The sequence below is a fragment of the Scleropages formosus genome, chromosome 18, assembly GCF_900964775.1.
Source record: "Scleropages formosus chromosome 18, fSclFor1.1, whole genome shotgun sequence".
Classification (NCBI taxonomy): domain Eukaryota; kingdom Metazoa; phylum Chordata; class Actinopteri; order Osteoglossiformes; family Osteoglossidae; genus Scleropages; species Scleropages formosus.
In genome coordinates, this window is record NC_041823.1 from 9,629,304 (window position 1) to 9,650,759 (window position 21,456).

General features: G+C 40.6%; 2 protein-coding genes across 4 annotated transcripts in view; both read left to right on the plus strand.

Moving 5' to 3' along the window:
- Window positions 1–3,007, plus strand: part of cobl (cordon-bleu WH2 repeat protein) — a 57,340-nt gene extending 54,333 nt beyond the window's left edge. For all 3 annotated transcript variants that reach the window (XM_029246030.1, XM_029246031.1, XM_029246032.1), the window contains 2 exons: window positions 162–413; window positions 2,790–3,007. In XM_029246030.1, the coding sequence (XP_029101863.1) occupies window positions 162–413; window positions 2,790–2,873 (336 nt within the window). In that variant the 3' untranslated portion in view covers window positions 2,874–3,007. The remainder of the gene's footprint in view (window positions 1–161; window positions 414–2,789) is intronic.
- A 4,964-nt stretch (window positions 3,008–7,971) lies between these two features.
- The window catches only part of LOC108940745 (growth factor receptor-bound protein 10-like), a 56,638-nt gene continuing 43,153 nt past the window's right edge, over window positions 7,972–21,456 (plus strand). The window contains exon 1 of the mRNA XM_018763107.2: window positions 7,972–8,197. The gene's annotated coding sequence lies outside the window, so the exon portion shown is untranslated. The remainder of the gene's footprint in view (window positions 8,198–21,456) is intronic.

The following is a 21,456-nucleotide window of genomic DNA, read 5'->3' on the forward strand; positions in this document are numbered from 1 at the left end:
GTGACTCACTGCAGGTCTCTGGAGTGTGTCCTCGCTCCATGGCATATGGTATAAAGTGTTTTCTTGTTTTCCACTCCAGTATAGCTATTAAATTGCACGTCAAGCAAAAACAGAGTAAAAACAAAAGACTTGAAAAAGCTGATGTCTTTTGAACTTCACAGACAGGATCCGAGGCAGCCAATGAGCTCGAGGGATTCAGGAAGTCTGAGGGGAACAGCCGGTTCCCAAGCGAAAGCATGTTTCCCCTCCCTCCGTCTGTGCCTCCCCCACCATCCCACGCCCCTCCTCCCCCACCCCAGCCCCTCACGCCCATCGTGCCCATCAGCATGAGCACGGCGAGAAACCCCGAGGGAGCCCGCCAAGCTCTTCTGGAAGCCATCCGCTCCGGGCTGGGGGCTGAGCGTCTGAAGAAGGTACCTGTCTTTGAGTCCTTGTGCCCAATAACAGAAACAGAACTCTTCTGAAACGATGGAATTATTACAGTCTAGTTGCTTATCACATATCTGAATCCAAGGCAGCAGCAATAGCTTTATTTCTCCCAACTCGGGCAGTTATTTTGCTTTTGGGTTCATGTCCTTCCTCAAAGCTACAAAAGCAGGATTCCACCTATACTTCAACTTCAAAATACATGTTAATTCAAATTCCTTAACCGCAATTTTAGCTGCTGGCAAGGCAAACAAGAACTCCCAGTCAAAAGCAAAGAGAGAGAAATAAACTTCTGGGGGTCCAAGCGCCAGCGGCTGCCCACCCCTCCTGGGCTTTCTGCTGTGGAGACACCTGTGTGGGTATGTCTAGTACCGAAAAGGACCGTAAGATACAACCTGTAGCAGCCCGTATAACTTGTAGTCCAAGCTGGAGGTTGCTGGAGCTGCCAATCATCTTATAATGTTGAAGGTTTCCGGCGTCCTGGGTTGGCAGCGGCCTGTCAAAAATAGAAAAGAAAAAAGGGGATAGCAAGTAACAACATATAACAGATGCAATGTGATTTGCTGTGGTTAAGCACCAATGTCTAGAAAATCCAGTATCCAAAAATTAGTTTTTTTGCCTAATCACTTGTGTCATCCATATACTGTCTTCACAGAGGAAGCTTCACATATAGACCATAATGACAAAAATACTACGACTGAATGAAGTAAATCTAATACAAAATATGAAGGTATAGAAATTTTCACACTAATCCATCCTAATTAGACTGAGGCAATACAGTCTACTTAAATTATCGCACTTTGTGCAAGCGCTGATTGCCCTATTATCTTCATTACTCTATGCTGCATTATTATATATTTTCATTTGAATGCTTTACGATCGCTTTTTATTAACTTGCCATGTGTCACGTTCATTTCTGCAAATTTTGTGCAGTTTGCAGGGGTAGTGACTATCTGATGGCAAAAGATATGGTACGTGTAATAAATGACATATTTTTGACATGCTACAGTTTGAGATAAAGTTTGAAAAGATGCAAAAAAAATTGTTTTTGCTCCTGACTGCAGTGCTAAGGAAACTTTAAGGTTCACGACAAGTGACGCAATAGTTAGACTTTCTATTTTGGTCTCCCGTTAAAAGGTTCTCATCCAAACTAAGGCAGCTGCGCATAAAAATTTCATACCTCTGCGACGCCTCGCTCCGCGCCGGGCCGAGCTCTCCATAAATAATCGAAGCGACTCTGTATCAGCAGGAGGGCGCTGACCTGGGAGCGCTCCTGTCTACTTCCCGTCGCTCACATATGCTTCCCCGCACGCTGTCGGGACACGTCTCCTCCGCTGCACCCCACCCCCACCCTCACGCCCGACACAAAGTCGGCCCTGCCGGCGAGATGGAGTCTCACTCTGCCCGTGGCTCAGCGCTCTTGTCTGTTTCATTCTTGAGATCTAGACTTGCTTTGGGGCAAGAGTGTCTTCTTCTAGAACCTTCTTCGGACACCAGTACAAATTGTTGCTATTTTAAACTTGGTTTTATCGTAAAGATTTTTATTGCCTATTTATTATGTTTTATTCTTTCTCGCTGTCTTATGTAACCTATGTGGAAAGAATTTTTTTTTAACTCTGTGACTCTTTGGCCTATCATATCATATGTCTGCTGCAGTTCTTTATTTTTTCAAAGGCCTATTTCAGACTGTCCTGTTCATAACCTTGTCTGCGCTGGTTCAGCTGGAAGAGAAGTAACCACCAGATTGTAAAGCATGCTTTTAGTGACAGATTCCCCGCAGCTCAAATTAAACCTCCTGACAGCCTTCTCCTCGCCTCTGCCAAGAGTTTTGCTTTTGATGACTTTGTGAAATCATTAAAAACACCAGGTCTTCTTCTTAACAGGTCTTTGTGTTTCGTGGTATTATTTAAACTGCCACTCGAACTTCAGGACTAAGCCAAACAGACTTTTCTTTGCAAGCTGTCTGAGCTGCTTTAAACTTCGTTTTCTTTTCTTTTCCTCCTTTCATGCTGTGGATTAAATATTATTTATTCATTCATTTATTTGTTCAGCTATTGCTTTTCCGCAAAGCAACTTACACTGTGAGTTTTGCACACCAAGCTCCTTTCAATGATGTGCACATCTCTCTTATTTTTACCCTATCAATTCAGGGTAAGAACCCTGCTCGAAGGTACTACACTGGGAGCAGGGATTTGAACCTGGGTCCTTTGACTAACCACTAAACCACCTTCTGTCCCATGCACGCTGTATACATTCAGCAGTACTAAGATCAGTTAAAATTACGCTTCTTGACATAATAAGAATCCGGGGTGGTTCGTATAGGAACGCTTGCTAATAACTGTTTGCTCTTTTCAATTGTTTAGGTGCCTGTTCCAACAAAAACAGTACTTGTGAATGGAAGGCTGGGGACAATGCGTGCCTCTTCATCCATTGCACAAGAGCACTAAGACAATTTACAATCGCCTCTTCAGCAACTAGAACCGCCATCCGACGAGACGTCTGCAGGCCAAACGATGCATTCCATTTTTGTCTGTGGTTTTGTCCCTATTGATCTTCATGCCCTTGTTTTATATTAAGAAAATACCACTTCATATCATTTTTATTTAAGTAGTTGCTGTTAGCTGTTCATTTTGCTGTTCAAAAAATGCCAATAATTGTTGTTTAGGTCATGTGTAACGGAATACAGATGTCTCAGATGTTTTTAAATTCTTAGGCTTGCACATGCTTTTTTGTCATTTTGAGAGGTAATATTAAATTTATTTAATGTAGTGCAGTGTTAAACTAATCTCACTTTTATTTTGAATGAAGTTGTTATATATACAGTAAATGTATATATACGTGTGTATATATATATATATATATATATATGCATTTATAAAAACTTCATTCTTAGCTGTTTTATGAACATGGTCACTTTGATGGAGTGAAATCCACCTGCCAATTACAATTTATTAACTTGTTCAGAGTAATACTGAATGTGTGGAATTTAAAATTCAGGGAGCTTTGTGTTTTTAGTCTCAACCTTTCTTACAAGCAGATTAATGTCATTATTTTCTAAGCTAGCATGTCACAATTTTATTTTTGCAAATGCGTAAATGCTGTTAAAATGTGCTTCTGGGAAATGTTGAATTATCCTAGACTTAAGTAACCTTTTCTATGGAGACAAAACTGTACAGGCTGTTCTGTTTTGAGGCCAACAGAAATTAAGCATTTTTGTTACAAATATCAATAGAGTCTTACTTGTACCAAATAAGTACACCTTGTTATTTGCCTTACCCAGTTGAAATAACATTATGCAGCTGTAACGTACATACTTTCATGTGAAGTTTTCAGTCGTGATTATAAATTCGTGCATTCTTATTAACTGAAAAAAAGTTCAGTCTGTTAAAGCTTTAGAGCTTTATATTAACGTGAAACAGCTTGTTAACTATATTCCAGTATTAAAAATAGCTGAATATGTTCTAACTTATAGGTTCTTATTATTTTGATAGAGTGTATCAGAAATATTCAGTCAACAGCTCAAATGAAATATGGGTCTGAGGAAGTGTTGTGAAGCATGTTTCACCTAAAGGGTCAAACATATGGGATCGTATTAAATGTGAAGACTATATGACAGGCATTTTAATGCCTAGATGGGGTCTTAACTTTGGGCACAGGTTTTGGACCCATATGGAATGGATATCTGGTGTGGTCAAGGGATTCTTGACCTGCTTTTCCTGAAGCAAAAAATAATGATGTGCATCAGCAGAATGATGATGCCTGTTATTGTTGGCAAGGTATATATAATTCACTAGAACGCTAACCATAAAAGGTTTCAGAACTAAAGAACATACAAGAAATTTGCTATATTAATTCATATTTTATAGTTATTCATATTAAACTGTAACAAATTGAAACAAAAACTGGAAAATTTTGCTTTGAACTGCTATTATTGTAATAGTTGTTATACAAATGGAAAAAAAGGAACTCTATTAAAGCTGTAAATTATATATCATTTTGTATTCACCGAATGGTTTTTGAAGGATTTTAATTATGTTTTTCCCTGTGTAAATGTTAATCAATAAACCATTTTAAAATCCTTTAACATATATATTTTAAGAGTTATTCTTTTCATTTTAACTGCAAAAGTTTCCCTTTTACTATAATTTGCCTTATGCAATTCTGATTTTTTTCTGTGACCACTCAGTGAAATTCCATAGCCGTGACTCCTGATCATGTTTCTAGCACTTCATCAGGTTGTCATCCAGCAATTAAGTGTCCATCCAGCACAAAGAATTAATCTGTCATTGTAGAAACATGGGTAAGACCTAGAAGTAAAGTAGCCTAACGCAATTCGGTAACCTGTGTTTAATCCTGGGATATTTAATCCTAGTCTTTCAAGACATTTACAGGGACTTGCAATCTTGTAGATCGTGACAAATAGGCTGTTGAGGAACTTAATCAGTAGTAAAACTCGATGTGGATGTCAGAAATGTCAAACTGTGACCTTTAACTTATAATGGCACGTAATAAAAAAAGGCATGCATGATTTGAATTTAAAGTGTACTTCGCCAGAAAAATATCACGTGACTCTTTTTACCACCTTCTGGTCAGGTATGACATGGAGTTTTTACTCTTGCATAATAAAGTGGGGTATTTCCTTGGAAATCTTGATTTCATTTTGAATTTGTATGCATGATCAGTTAGATATTTTAGCTATTTCACAAAGACAAGAAATTCCATCTTAATCGTCCTTAATGATTTGTTGATTTACATATTACAAGCAATCAGCCCAACTGGCTTCCATCCCAATCCATCTCATTACTTCTTATTAGTCCAGCCATCTCCAGCTGAGCATCATTAGAACATTTTTTTTTTTACTTTTTCTGAGGGGGTCTGGATAAGTTTTTATTTTGAGATGTTACAGATTACTGAACTACAGTTAAAAAATTAATTACTGGATTTCTGTGACACCAGCTGTACAGAAGATGCACTGCTGTGATTCCCCTTTTTATTTTGTAGTCTTCAGATTGAACTTTCTTTTATCTCAGATTCTGATGATGTTTCAACATTGACACGACGTTTAGAAGAACAGCATCTTGTTTGTATTCGTGCGAATGTAAAACTTCTGCGTACACAGCACCCCTGTTCCTGCTGCTGATCCACAATGCCTCTGCTATTCACAAGTGCGGAAAACGGTACTACTGGTAGACTAATAATCAGTGTAACCACTTCTTCTCAGTAGCCACATGCAGGATAGGGTTTTGAAAGGTTTTTAAACGAATAGAAAATTGTCCTCAGCCGAGCAGTTGTTCACCTGCTGCACGTCACGTTGTGGGACTAGGAGGGCTGGTGTATCATTAGCTGCTGGTGAAGCTGCAGGTGCTTGGCAGCTTTGTAGGGGGCTCATATTGAACACATGCAGCCTGCCAAGAACTGAGTATGATGATCTGCTCTTGTGTTTTAAGTTCCTTGCATTTTAACAACCCTGTACATTTCAACAGCGCTCATCTCGAACAACGTGCTGTTTTCTAATGCATTTTGTGTCTGCTGCAAGTTTTCTGATGACCCTTATTGAATAACATAAGACTTCATGGAAGGATTCTAATAAACTGCAAGGGGGAAGCATTGTATTTTTATAGAACTCTGTAACTGGAAAGGCTCTTAAGTTCACTTGTGGACTTGAATTACACCTGTAAATAATTCAAACACTTTGGACTGCAAAATGTGAGAAAAACATATGAAATATATAAATGAAATGTGTATGAAATATGTAAAATGTAGATGAGTTGAATTATAACAATTCTTGGAATTTCAAAAGTTAATTTTTCTTTCACAGTTATAGCAGCTTAAAGAAATCTGCAAAATTGCAACGTCAATGTAAATACATAATCCGATATGTTATATAATAACAGCTCATAGAAAGACATGAAAGCCGTTTCAAATTTGTTTTCAGTACACAAGTCTGTAGCACAATACAGAAAAGAGAAAAAAATTCTGCATATTGTGAACTATAATACAAAAATGACGGTGTACCATGGTATACAGCAAATCATGGCATTTGCATAGTTTGTGGCATTATAATGAAGACAAAAGGTGTGCCTGGAACATGGTAAGTTACTGCATCCACACAGATAAGGACTTGTCATAAAGAATTAATGGCACTGTCACATTCATCGGATCAAAGAAAAACTTTTTAGTTTTATTCAGTTTGTGCAGCCGACAAGCAACAAGAGGTAAATCCCCTCGAAACCTGTCTATAGTAGGAAGATAATCCTAAGAACCTGCAAAGATCTCACATGTTTGATGTTTGGGCTGAGCTACTTTATGAACCCTTTGTTCTATTCTTAGGGTTCTCGCATTCAAATATTAGCCTTTGCTTTTTCAGTGTTGTTGGCAGGTATTATGGATTTTAGGAAAACCTACTATTTTCTCCAGATCATGAAATAACATTTTTCAATATGCATAATTCCACTAAAACAATGCATTTTGGCCCCCTCAATTTGCAGCCAGAAGGCTTTTCTTCATAACAATTATTTTATAATGAAAGCCATGTTCAAATCTGATAATTTAGATTTTGAGGCATAACCAGTTTGTAATGTGCTAATTTTAAGAAATGCTAACACCTATTAATAACAGCTCGTTGGTATGGTGGTATAGCAGGCCCTGGCGGCTCACAGGTCCAGGCTTGTGGGATTGAATCCAGTCTTGGCGCCGTCTCTGTGGAATTTGAATATGCGCCTTGCATTCCGTCCGATTTCTTCTTATGGTCTAGAGAGGTGATTCAGGTGCGCTGGTGATTCTATATTGCTCATAGTGTTTGTGGAGAACACATTGATGGACCAGTGTCCAGTCCAGAGTCTATCTTGTCTTGTTCCCTACGAGTCCCATTCCGTACTGCCAAGATCCTGTCTGGAGGAGCACTTTCCGAAAATGAATGACAGCCGTCTCTGTGTTTCTTTTCATTAAGGACCATACGTGGTAATTTAACATGTAGAAAATAAATTTATTTCAATTATTAACCTTTATTTAGCTGAAACTCTTGTTCATAGTGACTCACCGTGTTAAATAAACATTACAAAGACCTAACAATTTGCACAGCAGGCTGTTTTACTAGGGCAGTTCGAAGTAAGGCCCTTGATCAAGGGTGGTACAGGGATTAAAACCATGAACTTTCATTTCAAAGAGACAAACCGAGATACCGTGTTAAGTACCACCCCAGTAACCTACAATTTATTTTGGTGTGTCAAGGTAAACGCAGCTCTCCAGTGCTTCAGTATTAATTCTGGTGAAGTGACCTTTTCCTCTACGGTCTTAAGTGGAATTTTATTTGAAGAGGGGTTGAACCTGATACTTCTTCCAGGGGTTAATTTAAATCAAACACAAGCAGCTCGCTTGCGAAACCACCACAGGGTGTTGGCGAAGTGGAGGAGGAGGAGGAGGAGGAGGGGCCTTGGGGTGGGCGGAGCTCAGGCGCTTGCACGTTTGGGGGAGGGGCTTACGTGGGGGCGGAGCTCATTCGCGCGTTCGATTGGAGGAGGTGCCTGTATAGGGGGCGGATCCGGCTCGTGTGTGTCTGTCCGAGAGTCAGCTGAGCGACAAGTCTGTGGAAGTTGTTCTTTTCTCCACGGGAATTTCAACCACTTGAGACTGAGAAACTACAGTTCTTCACTCACTTTTATAATCAGTACAGTTTAGAAAAAAAAAAAAAAAAATTAAAATAAATATTGTACTTGAGGAGGACTGCTTCCATTGTCGTTTTCCGCGCGGGAATATCTGCGGGCTTAGTTAGGTGAGTTCGTGTTTTCTGTAGTAATATCATCGCGTTACTTTTTGGAGCGAAAGAAAGGCACGTAGTCGTGTTTTTGTGCGTGGAGTCGATAGTGATTGGAAGCGCTCGCCGGTGAAAACTTGGACGCCGGAGGTGCGACGGGAGAAGGGAAACACGCGTGGGCTCCCTTTATTAACCACGTAGGGCACGTACCGCTGACACGCGCGCATGTGCCTGCGTCGATCTCGCGTAAAACGCGCTTCACCGCTGATCGATTGCTGCAAAAACTAATAATCGAACTTGTTCTGTGATGTACTTCATTTAATCCGCTTCCTTTTGAGGCAAAATTTATCAAAACAAGTCCCTTTTTAAAATCAGTGGGAGGAATCAATTTACATTATACGTTCAGACCATTAGTAAACACAGCTGGATGTGTAGCTATGTATTTCCCCCCCCAAACAAATTCAGTATTTTAATTGAATTTTCAGTAGTAATGCTATCCATCATGATCGAACCTTTTTTTTTTTTTTTTTTTTTTGAGTTGGGTTTAAAAACCCGCATAATGTACGTCATGTGTCCAGGTGTCGTTTGTTTCTTGTCTTCTTTCTAGGGACATTGGTTCTCAGCATGCTTTTCTTCATCCATGTTCCTCCAGTTAAACCCACTGGTGTTCCAGGCTCAAATCATGTCCATCGTGGCCATTGATTATTTCTGTTCATTTTTTTTTTTTTTTTTTTGTATTGCGAGGAAACCTGTTGCTGAAGAGCACTTTGAAGTTTGATGCTTGGGTTGTGGTTTTCTGCCTTGTGCCCCAGATGCAGCAGCAGATGTTCACATGGTAGGGCACAAATCTGGTTGTTGGATTTCTCTCCCGTTACGTTTATTTATTCATCGATTCATTTAGATTGGTATCTAACGGCATCTGAGACCCAGGATTTGGTGTGAGGTGAGTCCGATCTCCTCTTGGGAGATGATTAGGCTTTCCATAGTCTTGCATGTCCTATAGGACTATTTCCAGTTCATACTGCTCATCCATGCAGCTTTTTCTTTTTTTTTCCCCCCCCTCTTCCTCCAGGCCTTGCGTGTTTGGTTTATTTTCCCAACGGGATTTGGTTCTTTTCATGATGGCAAGGTTGTCTGCTCTGGTTTGTGTCTTTGGTTGTATTACTTGAACCATCATTTAAGTCTCTTTTTACTGGAGTAAAATGCATATAGTAAATTTTTTTTTTTTTTTTTTTTTTTTTTTTTTTTTTTTTTTTTTTTTTTTTTGGGGGGGGGGTAAGTTCTCTCCAGGAAAAAATTTTGGTCTGAATTCATATGTAACTTTCACTTTTTTTTTTTAAAGATCATACTCCTGCAATTTGCTCTTTACTACTTGAAGGTAGTCCCAGAGAAGTAGTTCTAGCTTTTGTTGTGTTGGATTATTGCGAGCCAGTAGTCATTGTGGAACAAACCATAACCCTTTCATTCCCTTTTGGAGATCAGGTGTTCAGTGTAAAATAAGTGCTGCTACCTGATCAATGTAAGGTGATTGATACATTATGCATATCCCTGTTATGTAGACTTACTAATAGACTGAAAAGGTAGGTGTATAGTAGCAAAGGGTTAAGTGCATGCATGTGGCCAGAAAAGGAGACTCCACCTGCATGCTGAGGGACCTAGCCCTGGAGCAAGATTATTTTAATATAGCATAGAAAGGCTGCAGATGTGAGAAATTCCCTGTAAACGCTTTCTTTCCAAGAAGAAATATGCAGCTTGATGTGACGGATGTAACTACTGTGCTGGGTGGTTTGCCAAAATCACATACGAACGGTGAGTTTGCAGTACACTTTCTCCTTTTTCTTGCAGATTCCTAATTTTACGATTTACCTATAGACTCGTGCCATAGTTTCAAAGCAGCATGAAGCATTGCGTTCATTTTCATGCGGTTTGTCCACCTTTGTGCTCTTGGTTTGCTTATTTGTTGAGGTTGTCAAAGTGGCTTCTGATCACAATTTTTCAGACTTAGTCTCATTATGTGTGTAGTTGTACTTGCATAACGCGATTGTGGTCTCCAGCTACTCCTGTTATGTACTGAGGCCTTAACTTCAGGATTGTGGTACTACAGGATTGGGCTTGCCCACCCTTTATCTGGTACATTTCATTAGGTAAATCACACAGCTAGAGAAAATGGGGTCACTTCTACTTTCTTGTACATGCTGACACAACAGTTGATAACCCTATCATTTTAAGGAAATTGACAATATATAAATCTTTTTTTCTTTCAGTGAAACCTTTTCACTGTTGTGGTACTTCAGATTTGGCTCTAAGTTGCTTATTAAAATGTTTAATAGACTGTTTTTGTATTATGAGTCTTTGTGTGCAGGAGACTTAGAATAGCTATAAATTCTTAAAACTTCTAGTTTAATACAAGCAGGGAATTTGGCTCTAACAAAGTGTTTGTGCAGTAAGGGATAATGTGCATTGAGCAGGTCAGTAGGTTAAAAATAAGCTCCGACGCAACAGTGGAGTGGATCGAAAGGATTTAAAACCTCTGAAGAGGTTTATTTTTAGAGCCCTGTCTTTCTTGGTGTACGTTATTCTGCAGGTTGTGTGGCTACTTGCCGAAGAGAATACTTCTCACAAAACAATGCTTAAAATGAAAACTATTCTTATAAATGTTTGCAGGTGGAAGTAAAATATTTCATTTATTCATTTAGTGGGTTTTTTTTTTTTTTTTTTTTCTTCTCTTCCTCTCTACCCAAAGCAACTTACAATGTTAAGGTACTTGCTATTTACCCATTTATACAGCTGGGTAATTTTACTGAAGCGGTTAAGGTCAGTGCTTTGTCTTAAGGGTACTACAGCCGGAGGTGACTCGAACCTGTGATATCTGGGTCCAAAGGCAGCAGCTCTAACTATTACGCTACCAGCTGCCCACAGAACTTGTAAAGCCAATGTAATAACTTATTTAACCTTCCTGACAACCAGTGGTGTAACAACTTGTCTGGCTTTGGGAGGGTTGCAAGATGGTACCAACAGCTCTCAGTTATAAACAGATTTTGTAGGGTCACATCAAATGGTTTTGATCATTGAGATTCTTTCCACTATGCTAAGAATCAGCAGTCTCTCAAAGAAAGCTCTGCAGTCCACAGTAAGCATATTCAAATACTTAATAACTTGCATGAATTATTGTGGGCACTTGGATACTGTATGTACAATCACTGCATATTGTGGATTGTGACCTGCTTGACTAAAATCATCCAGTTTGTCCGAATGCTTAATTCAGATCATTCTTCCCCATTTCTGCTCTACATCACTGTATTGCTACATGCAAACTACATCTCGGGAGTTTGATTACTGCCAATACATGGAAACTGGCTAGTCAAGTGCTACACAAGCACCAAGTTTGGGCTTCAGGGGTAGCATATTTGGCAAGATTTCTGTGAACACAAGGATATAACATGGCTCTTATTTCCACCATGCTAGACTTAAAATTACCTTGTGAAAAATAAAATGGTATTTGAGAAATCGGCCATTAGGATTGCAAACAAAATGTCAGGTGGCATCATCTGATTTCTGCTGTTGATGGAGCAATAATACTACAGCAGTTGACGGGCTCTGAGTTCCCAGAGCAAATAAATCCCAAAACCTACAGATGCTCCACTTATAATAGTTTAGTAATTTAATAGTGTAGAGGACAAATTCTTTGGTCTCTGTTTTTCAGACTTCGGGTAACCTTTCAAAATGTTATAAAAGCTTTGCCAAACAAAATGCAGATGTTTGGTTTACGGTGGTCTGGTTTCTTCTCGGCACAGAGCAGCATTTCAGTGGATTCAGTTAACAGCTCAACACACGCTGGCCATAAAGTAAACAGGTCTGTAAAAGTACCTCTTTGTGTCAGATTTTTCAGGGTGGGCACAGACCGGCATTCGCTCAGCCGTCAAGTATGGCTGCGCATAAAGCGTTCGCTGGCATGACTCGGGAGATGACTGCCTTTTACCAGAGTTAATGTTTCGGTTCACATTTGAACACGTTCAATAGCCATCCTCGAAGACCCCGAGTTGTCGTGTGCTGGTGGAGATGCTGAGGCTGATCATGTGGAAGTCAGGGACAGGATGACTCAGCCATGGTGCTGAGACATTCCGCTGGTTAATGAGGTGGATTTGGGCTGGAAATCTGACTTAAGTTTAGGAAAGTCTTTCATCTCACAGATTCTTAAGAAAAGAACAAGAACCACGTTATGCGAAGGCTTTTTGTGTCATCCAGAGGTAACTACTGTTGGTGTGACAGATATTTAGCATCTGTATGCACTAATGATCCTACAGTTTGTTTTGGTGACAGGTGTTGCGTTTTCTGTAGTTCTCATAGGAATCAACCTGCCAAAGGTCCCCCCCCAAAACATTCTCCATGAAAGTCTATGGTGTAATGAATGTTTATTGCCTTTGAAGGATTTCATCACACATCTTGAGCTGAGTTTCATTCAAGAAGTAAATGAGGAAGTGACTTAATTCATGTTGTACCAATGTGAAAAAGACATTGGGTGATGTAAGTCTGTCATTAGCTCTTAATATTCCTTAATTTTTACCCCATGGGTTCAATATGTAGCTGTAAAATGCAGGACTAAACACACAATGCTTTCATATCAGCTTGATCTCCTTTTCCTCAGTATGGAGTAAATCTTCAGCTCCAGAAGGGAACAGTGATGATGAATAATTCACCTTGGCTGACTGTGTAGAAGTCAAAAGGATGATCTCACCTGATGGCTGAGTTGTACATGTGGGCCTTCAGCAGCTATAGATTATTCATATTTTGGAAATTTCTGTCATTGCACTCCTGCAGCAGAGTTTGTTATAAGTTTTTCAGTGTAGAAGACCATTAGGACACATTTTAGTTGAGTAGTGGTTGGAGCGGCTGCCTTTTTGGACCCAAAGATTGCAGGTTCAAATCCCACCTCCAGCTGTAGTACCCTTTAATAAGGTACTTATCCTGAATTTCTCCAGTAACAATCACCCAGCTGTATAAATGGGTAAGTAATTGTAAATAGCTTAAGTGTGAGTCACTTTGGGGAAAGTATCAGTTAAATGAGTAAATGTATGACTTTAATGTGAGTCTGCATTTGTGCAGTGGTCTGCTTGCTGGGAATTGAGGATCCCCCAGTTCTGCTGTAAGACGCATGCAAATGCTCGGTTGCATTTATTCCTAGAACTGTACTTTCCATGAAATGGAAAGGTGTATTTTGACTGGATAGTTCATAAATGAACTGTCAACTGTGATGGATTTAAAACAAGTGTAGTGTGTGCTGTCATAAAGAACATATAAAAGACATACTGTTCAGGTTCCCCCACAGTGTGTGAGTGACCAAGAGTGTGTTACACTACTTACACTGGGTAACATCAATATATCTAGCAGTGTAAGTCACCACGGTGAATAAGGTGTATGGGCTCATAACACTACATAGTTCATTGGAAGTCACTTTCGAGAAAAGTGTTAAATTAATGTAAAATGTTTGAAGAGACAGGAAATGTTCTGCTGTTCAACCTTTGACTGGGTACTTAAACTCAAGCTCTCCCCCCCACCTCAAATATTCAGTGAAGCCTTTGGCTGTTTTGCATTCATTAAACGAAATGAACTTATGCCAGTCGTTCCTCTCTCCCTGTATGCTCTTACAACCGCTACTAATTTCCTTTGAAATAAGTTAAACTTCTGGATGTAACATCCAAATTTCAGCTTTCTCAGTGATGCACAGAAGAATGTTCAGTGTATTTGAATAGTATTAATACAAACGGATCCCTTTAAATACGCCCAGTAGCTGATACAAAGATCCATTATGATGCAACCTAACCACATAGTTAAGACAAACTCCCCCTAAATTTGTGCGTGTTCCCGATGCTCCCCACACCCGTGCAATGGACATGGACAGATGGAGACACTATGCAGACCTCGCAGCTGTACACTGCGCATTCCAGAGCTGCATCCTCTGTTTTCGGCCCTTTCCTCATCCCTGCGCATTGGCCTGCAGATGAGAGCCTGTTCTGCTCCTGAATATCCGATTTCCTCCTACATAAAGTTGGCACATGCCAAAGGTGAATATGAACATTCTTCGTGAAGGAAGAAATAAATAATTTTAAAACATTCTCAATTATGTATTTTGGTTAATTCATAGCAAGGAAGAACTGTTCAAACAGCTGTGCTGGAGGATCAATAGTCAAATCACTCCACACAAAAATGAGCTTTTATGAAATGGGTTGTAAACATTTTGGAGTTTTTGGGCAGCTGGTGCCTCCAACTTGGGCTATGCATTCAAACTCGAGTTTGAATCTAGCTCAGTGTAGACCTTGCGGTCACACTATTGTATTGGTTTCCTCCAGCTGCTCTGGTTTCCTTCTACAGTCCATATGCATTTTATGTGAACTGCTGGCTATAAATTGCCTTCAGTGTTAACATCACTCTGCTCTATAAATGGGTGTCTGATTCGTGTATCTTCCATTCTAAGTTGTCATAGACTAAGGTGTCTGCTGGAATATGAGAATCCTGTGCTTGTTGGTATGGAGTTAAAAGAAAAAAAAAAAACCTTTGACCACATAGTGTTTCCATTGCTGCTGAGATTTATTCCTCTCATCTGATTATTGGTCACCTGTTCTTCAGCTTTTCCATGTATTCCCTTCTTTAAAGAGAATCTAATCTCAATACCATCACTTGTTGAAGCAAAGCTATACAGGAGCAGAATTCCACAGTGAAGGGAGAAGAGGTGTGGTATAGTATCAGATGCCCTGTGTTCTGTGCATCGGCAGCTGTATTTGGTGATCAGATGCAAGGTTAAAAGCGGAGGGATGTTGAAGGTGATGACTGACCTTTCTTGGTTTGTTAGGTTACAGGGGCTGGAGCAATGGGTCCTTGCTGAATGTGGGCCAATATTAATGGTGGTTTGCAAAGTGTGGGTTACAAGAAGCCTTTCCTTTCTGGAAGAAGCCTCTCTTTGTGTCACCTGCTCATCTGCAGATCAGAAGGCAGCTGAGCCTAATAGTTTTCCTGAATGTCCTACTCCATTTCAGAGTTGTCAGAGAATAGCGATCATTTGAACCACGTAAGGCATCCTGTCACGAATAACTACCACAAGCCCTTGTCTTTCAGAATATGGAACTGTGTAATAGTCCACAGTGACCACTGATTTTTGTGTAATGGTTTGTCTTTGCATTGTTGTACAGCAGCATGTAGCAGTTTCGACTGTTTACATCCAGGATATAAATACCGCTGCTGTTTACAAAGGTTTCCAGATGAGGAAAGAGGTGGAAAATTATAGCCGTCTGTTGGCCGCTTGGACACGCAGCGGGAACTGGTTCATCCGATTTGGAGGGACAACCAGGGTCAAAGGACACACCCCGTTGAGCGCTCTCTAGGAATCGCCACTAATGATGACTTTGGCTTCACAAACCCCCTCTGCCAAGCAAAACCTGCTTCTGGCAACATCTTGCTGATTATCTTGCAGGTCCTTTTTTTTTTTTTTTTTTTTTTAAACATTTTTAACCTAATTCTTCTCACATGATTTAACTTGTCATGTTTTGTATAAATGTGCTGATAGAATATCATGTATAGCTCTTTAGTCTTAAATGTGGGGAGTAAAAGTGAAATTCCAGTTTAGGTGCTCAAAAGTGGCAGTAATGTGTTCATGTTGGGGTGCTGTGTGAAAAGGGTTTCGGCTGTGGCATTTTGCCTTATGTTTGAAGGCATGTCTGTAGCTAGGCACTCTTACGCAGTACCTGTAATTTCAAGTGTGTGTGTCTGGTAAGGTAATGCACATATCTGGTTTTAATGCAGCAGGCGGGGGGTGTTTGTCAATGGTAGGTGGAAGGTCACATGGTACCAACAGCACTCGGAGTTCTGCCAGCAGGTTGTGTGGCTCAGGCGATGTAGAGACACATGTGACACGTGTGCTCAGCTACCTGGGAAAGCCCAGAGCATCGCAACCTGCTGACGGGACGCCAAGTACTACAGCTCCCATGTGACCGCCTTTCAAGTAAAGCTTAAAAACGTGATCCAAGAAAAAAAATCTAAAGGAAATTTGTTTCTTAGATGGCTGGGTTTAAAGGGCTTGAGTTAGGATTTACTGGAAATAGCCTGGATTCAAAGTGGACACACACAACCTGGCCTCTAGCTGATCGACCTGCATAGTTAAAGGTAAGCGGAGCAGCTGAGCATGGGCCGCATGGGTCAAGGGCTCGGATGCACAATTGACGTGCATCTCCCGCTCCGTATCTGGCACAACTGCAGGACACCTTGGATTGGCAATCTGGCAACAAAAACACTTGTCTAGGTTGTTTTATCTGTAATGTTTTGTGTGGTGAATACAAAGGGAACTGGAAATAATTTATTCATCTCCACCCCCAAAATGGCTTACAGTATAAAGCTACCTGCAATTATTTATTGGGTAATTTTGACTGCAGTAATTCTGGGTAAGTACCTTGTTCAAGAGTACTACAGTTGGAGGTGAAATTTGAACAGTTGACCTGAGTCCAAAGGTGGCAACGGTAACATCGTTGCTACTTCCTTCCCCCACTACACATACATACATACATACATACATACATACATACATTTTCTGAACTGCCTGTCCCATACGGGGTCGTGGGGAACCGGAGCCAAACCCGGCAACACAGGGCATAAGGCTGGAGGGGGAGGGGACACACCCAGGACGGGACGCCAGTCCGTCGCAAGGCACCCCAAGTGGGACTCGAACCCCAGACCCACCGGAGAGCAGGACCTGGTCCAACCCACCGCGCCCCCACCCACTATATACATTCTCCACTAAGTACCATGGAACACTTAGCTTCACTACTAGATGACTAGGCCATATAACTATGAAAAATTGATATAAGAAATCATTTGGAACAAAATGAATCCCACAAGATGGATTTGTTGCTGGTCCTTGAGGGACACATTAATAGTGTCCTGTTCCCTTTATAAGGAATGGGAGGGTATTGCAAAGTTCTGTTATAGAAATTTAGAGTTTTGGTGGAATTACCTCAATTTGACATCACCCATGAAAAGGAATAAAAGTCTTACTGATTTCTATTATAAGTTGATTCCATTTGAAGATGTAACATGAAGTTTGTGTATATACAATTCATATACACACTTTACATGTTACATCTTTGTGTTATACTACACACACAAAATCCTAGAAGTTGTTTGTTCTGGTGTGGCTCTGTGGGAAGTATATGTAGAAACATATCTTTCCTTGAATTCAGTTCATGGAGATGGCCTTTCCACTACAGTAACTGAGGTAACAGGTGTTTGGAGCGGGTTATGTGCTATGCCAACAGTATAATGGGCTATGTGCATATTTCTTCTAATGGAAGTGCCCAGGTTGCTGAGATCTCTCATCCCAGTTCTCAGGGTCTTCTGAGCTAGGTAGGATCTCCCGAAGCCTGCACGATGTCATAGCGCGCATAACGGAGAATATTTGCAGATCACCCACATTGAACTGATCAGTGTGTCCCACACACTGTGCTCATTACTCACGAGTCCTTTCACTCTGTCTACTGATCCAAAAGGCAGTTGCTTTGTTTTGGCTGCAATGAGGGCAGCACTATTTGCAAGGCCAGTTTTGAAGACTTTTTAAATTTGGGGGGGGGGGTGGGGATTGGGCAAGTGATTCTAATTGCAGACTTTGTACATCCCAGCCTGCACTTATTTCGTTTCAGGTGCATTTATAGTTTTAAAATAAAACTTGAGTTTGGCACCTGTTCGTGCATGTCCTTCATGGTGACAGTGGAGAGTGACATTCCACGGTATGGTAACTGTGTAATTTCCATGACCGTACAGGCTTCAATATTTACCAGTGGGGAAAACAAGGTCTGTGTGGTACCAGAGTAATGCGGGTGTAATGTTGATGCTTTCTGTATGCTAAATTGCTAATGCTGAAATGAAGGTATTAAAATGGCTCGGAAGTTAAATAAGCACTGATACCAATATATTGAATTCTTAATTCACAATCCTGAAGACACTTTTAAACCAGATAAAATGTTTCATGAACGTGATATGTTGGCAATAATGCTACATTAGTCCCCTGACTACATGGAGCCCTCACCTCTTGGTTGAATAGTGATATCCTCAGTGAGCAACTTGACTGAAATCTAATTACAAGCGTAGGTTGTGTTAAGACAGCCATGTGCAAGGCATCACCATAACCAGTCCTGGGAACTGCTCTACAATAAACAAGTCTGAAAAACTTCAACTCCTGAAGGGGGTGGTGCCCAGCAGATCTTGTGCTGTGTGTCTTTGGCATGCTTGTCTTGTGCTTATGTGGGTTTTCACCAGGTGTTTGCCTTCCCCACCCCTGGTCCAAAGATGTTTCAGGTGAAATTGACTGTTCATCCTTGCCCTGTAATGGCTTGATATCCCATCCAAAGTATGCCTTACTAGCACTATAGAGTCATGGAATAGACTCTGGACCACTGCAGGCCAGCATTGGGCATGTAGTTGATGATTGTCCGTGTAGCTCTGCTTTGATAAGGAACAGTATAAAGTATGTCTTCCCTCACCTTATGCAGGTCAGTTCTTCCCAAGAGAACCTTTGTAAGTTAAATTGTCTCAATTCAAAGACAAAAATGATCATTAATTTCAAGGGTACACTTTTTTTTTTTTTCCTGCATTCCTGAGCCTCAAAATCGACTTATGCTAGAATATTGCCAATTCCCATTAAAATAGTCAATAGTTTAACATTATCATATCATACTATGGCAGTTTCCCACCATTTAATTAATCTTTAACACCGTATGGCCGTCTACCTGTGCTTGTTTAGCTTTTGTAGTGTTTGCTTAACAATTGCCGTTGTAACTGAATCAGTTCAAACTAATTAAAAATCAAAGGCAATTGGTGAATGCAAATGAATTAACGCTCACTGTCTAAGCTGAGTGTGATTTGATGTGGGTTTGATCCCTGCTCATATGTGTGGAGTGGCCTGTTTACCTTGTGTTAATGTGTTCAAAGGCTGGTATTAGGACTGATGACCAGTGCTCTCTAGAGGCCTCAGTGACTATATGGCCTTCGCTGTAGTGCATGTATCTAGTCTCGTAAGTCATCTGTAAAAGAGCTAAATCCGGTAATGCACCATTGTAGTGCACATGACATTTAATCATTGCTGCACTGTTCAGTGCACTCTGCAGAATATAAACAATTGATCTGCTGTGTACATTGTTTGGGAAATAGTTGTTCAGTGCTTTCCCCCATCTGTCTAGGGAGTGGGGCTTGCAGGTGATGTTGGTTCACCTAAGGTTTAAATGCTTGGGTGTTAAGGCAGTTGCAACCTGGAGAACCTGAAACTGATGTTGGTGCTTCTTTAAACGTGGTTTGTACAGTATGACCCAGTTCAGCATTCCATGTTCTAGAAACCTATATGAAGTGCTCACCAGTGTATTACTATAGTAAATCATTCACTTTTGAGGAATCTGCTAAATGAATAAGGCCTCCCGCACAATCCAATTCCAGTCTTTGTAAAGGCAAAGCATTGCCTCTTAGGCCAATGTAGGGGTAATCGCTCTTCATAAAGGTACATTCTTTTAACTTGACTCTTTGTGTATGACCTGACAAACATGGGCAATGCTTACGGACTTGTTACCGTTCAGAATCTGCGCTTATTATTTCTAGATCTGTTCTATTTATAATTGCAACTGTGTGCAAAATCAGTGGGGAAAGTGTCCATACAAGGGTTTCCCCCTACCATGGTTTGCACAGTGTCGTGAGTATGAGCCACCAAAAGACAATGTGATTTGTTTTAAACAGTGGTTCTTAGGTTCGGATGAAATGCAAAGCATTTTTCACACACTCAAACTGGAATTTGCACAATATGAGCTTGCCATGCACTGTGTGCTGTGATGGCTTGTAAAAAAAGAAATCCTTAGAAATGCTGACAACGAGAAGTGTCCAGTTTTCCAAAATTGCCATTAGCTGAAGTCTTAACACCTTTTGCATGAAGCCTGTGATATGTCAGGTATGTGGGTTACTCTGGAAGTGGTAAAGGTCAGTTTATTTGGAAAGGGGGAAACTTTTTTTGTACACATTTTCTTGGCAGTGATACAGCTGATTCACATACATGAAAGTAAATGTTTAAAGAACCCCAGTCTATAGGTGACAACTTCTGATTTTCCCACTTTGGGTGGAAACTCTAAATGCAGTGTGTCCGAATCCTGGGATGCACTGTGAAGAGGATGCAGAATCTGTGAACCCCCCCCCCCCCCCCCCCAAACAGCTGGCATGCATCCCTGGGGCTGACTGCACTTGAAGCGTCGTGATTTCAGGAAGACCATTCAGCGCTGTTCAGCAAGGCCCTGGCGCAGTCTGAGTTGGGGTTGTGTGAGCTGAATGAAAATGCTGTGCTACTGTATTCCCCCCCTTGATAAATTAACAGCCAATACTGACTAACAAAAGGAGTGCTGTCCCCCTGGCATGGCACTGAGGATGGTCACATGATTTATGATGGTGACATCATCCACACAGATGCCTCCTCCTTTGTTACCGCGGTGCTCTGTGGCAGACTGTTTGTGTTGTAGATGCGGAACTCGTGGACCTACTTAATTATGTAATCGGGGGTTTGGAGCTGGCACCTGAAAGACAGGGAAGCGGGGAGAAATCAAAGTATCCTGTTGGTCCCTCTGTCTCCGAACAGAACAATGCTACATGCTTTGAGGTTAGGGTTCTGTAGATTATAAATATAGCCAGATGTTTTTAAAAGCAGTTTGGGTTTTTGTATAACTTGAGATTTTATACATGACACTTAATGTGTATTGTTGTAGCTGTTTTAACATTGTGATAACATTGAATTGCATGGTATGGTGCCATTTCCAAAAATCATAAAATTGGCTTTTTTTGCAGTATATTAAATCATGCTTTAAGTATCTGAGGAAGTTTATGGAACAGAAGTTCAAGTTTTTGTGTATGGCTTTAGAAACTTACAATATGGAAATGGCAAAGTCCACAAGACCATACACTGAAACTGTCAACCCTTGTTGAGCGAAGGAGTAAATGTTTAGTTCTTGTCTCCTTTTTAGATGTGAAATCTAGTGGGGTCATCAGAGTTGAGCCTTCTGTATCACAAATGGAAAAATTACAACTATAACTGATGGAAGGGGTGATGGCTAGGAACAAATCTGAACTTAGAAGCTGTAAAGAATAATTGCGGTTACACAGTCCTGGAAATGAACTCGTCCTTCATGTGAAAGATTTTTTTTTTTTTTTTTTGGGTCTTTGTGCTTGGTCAGGTTTTTAATTTTTTCTTTTCTTTCCCTCCCCTCTATCTCCTC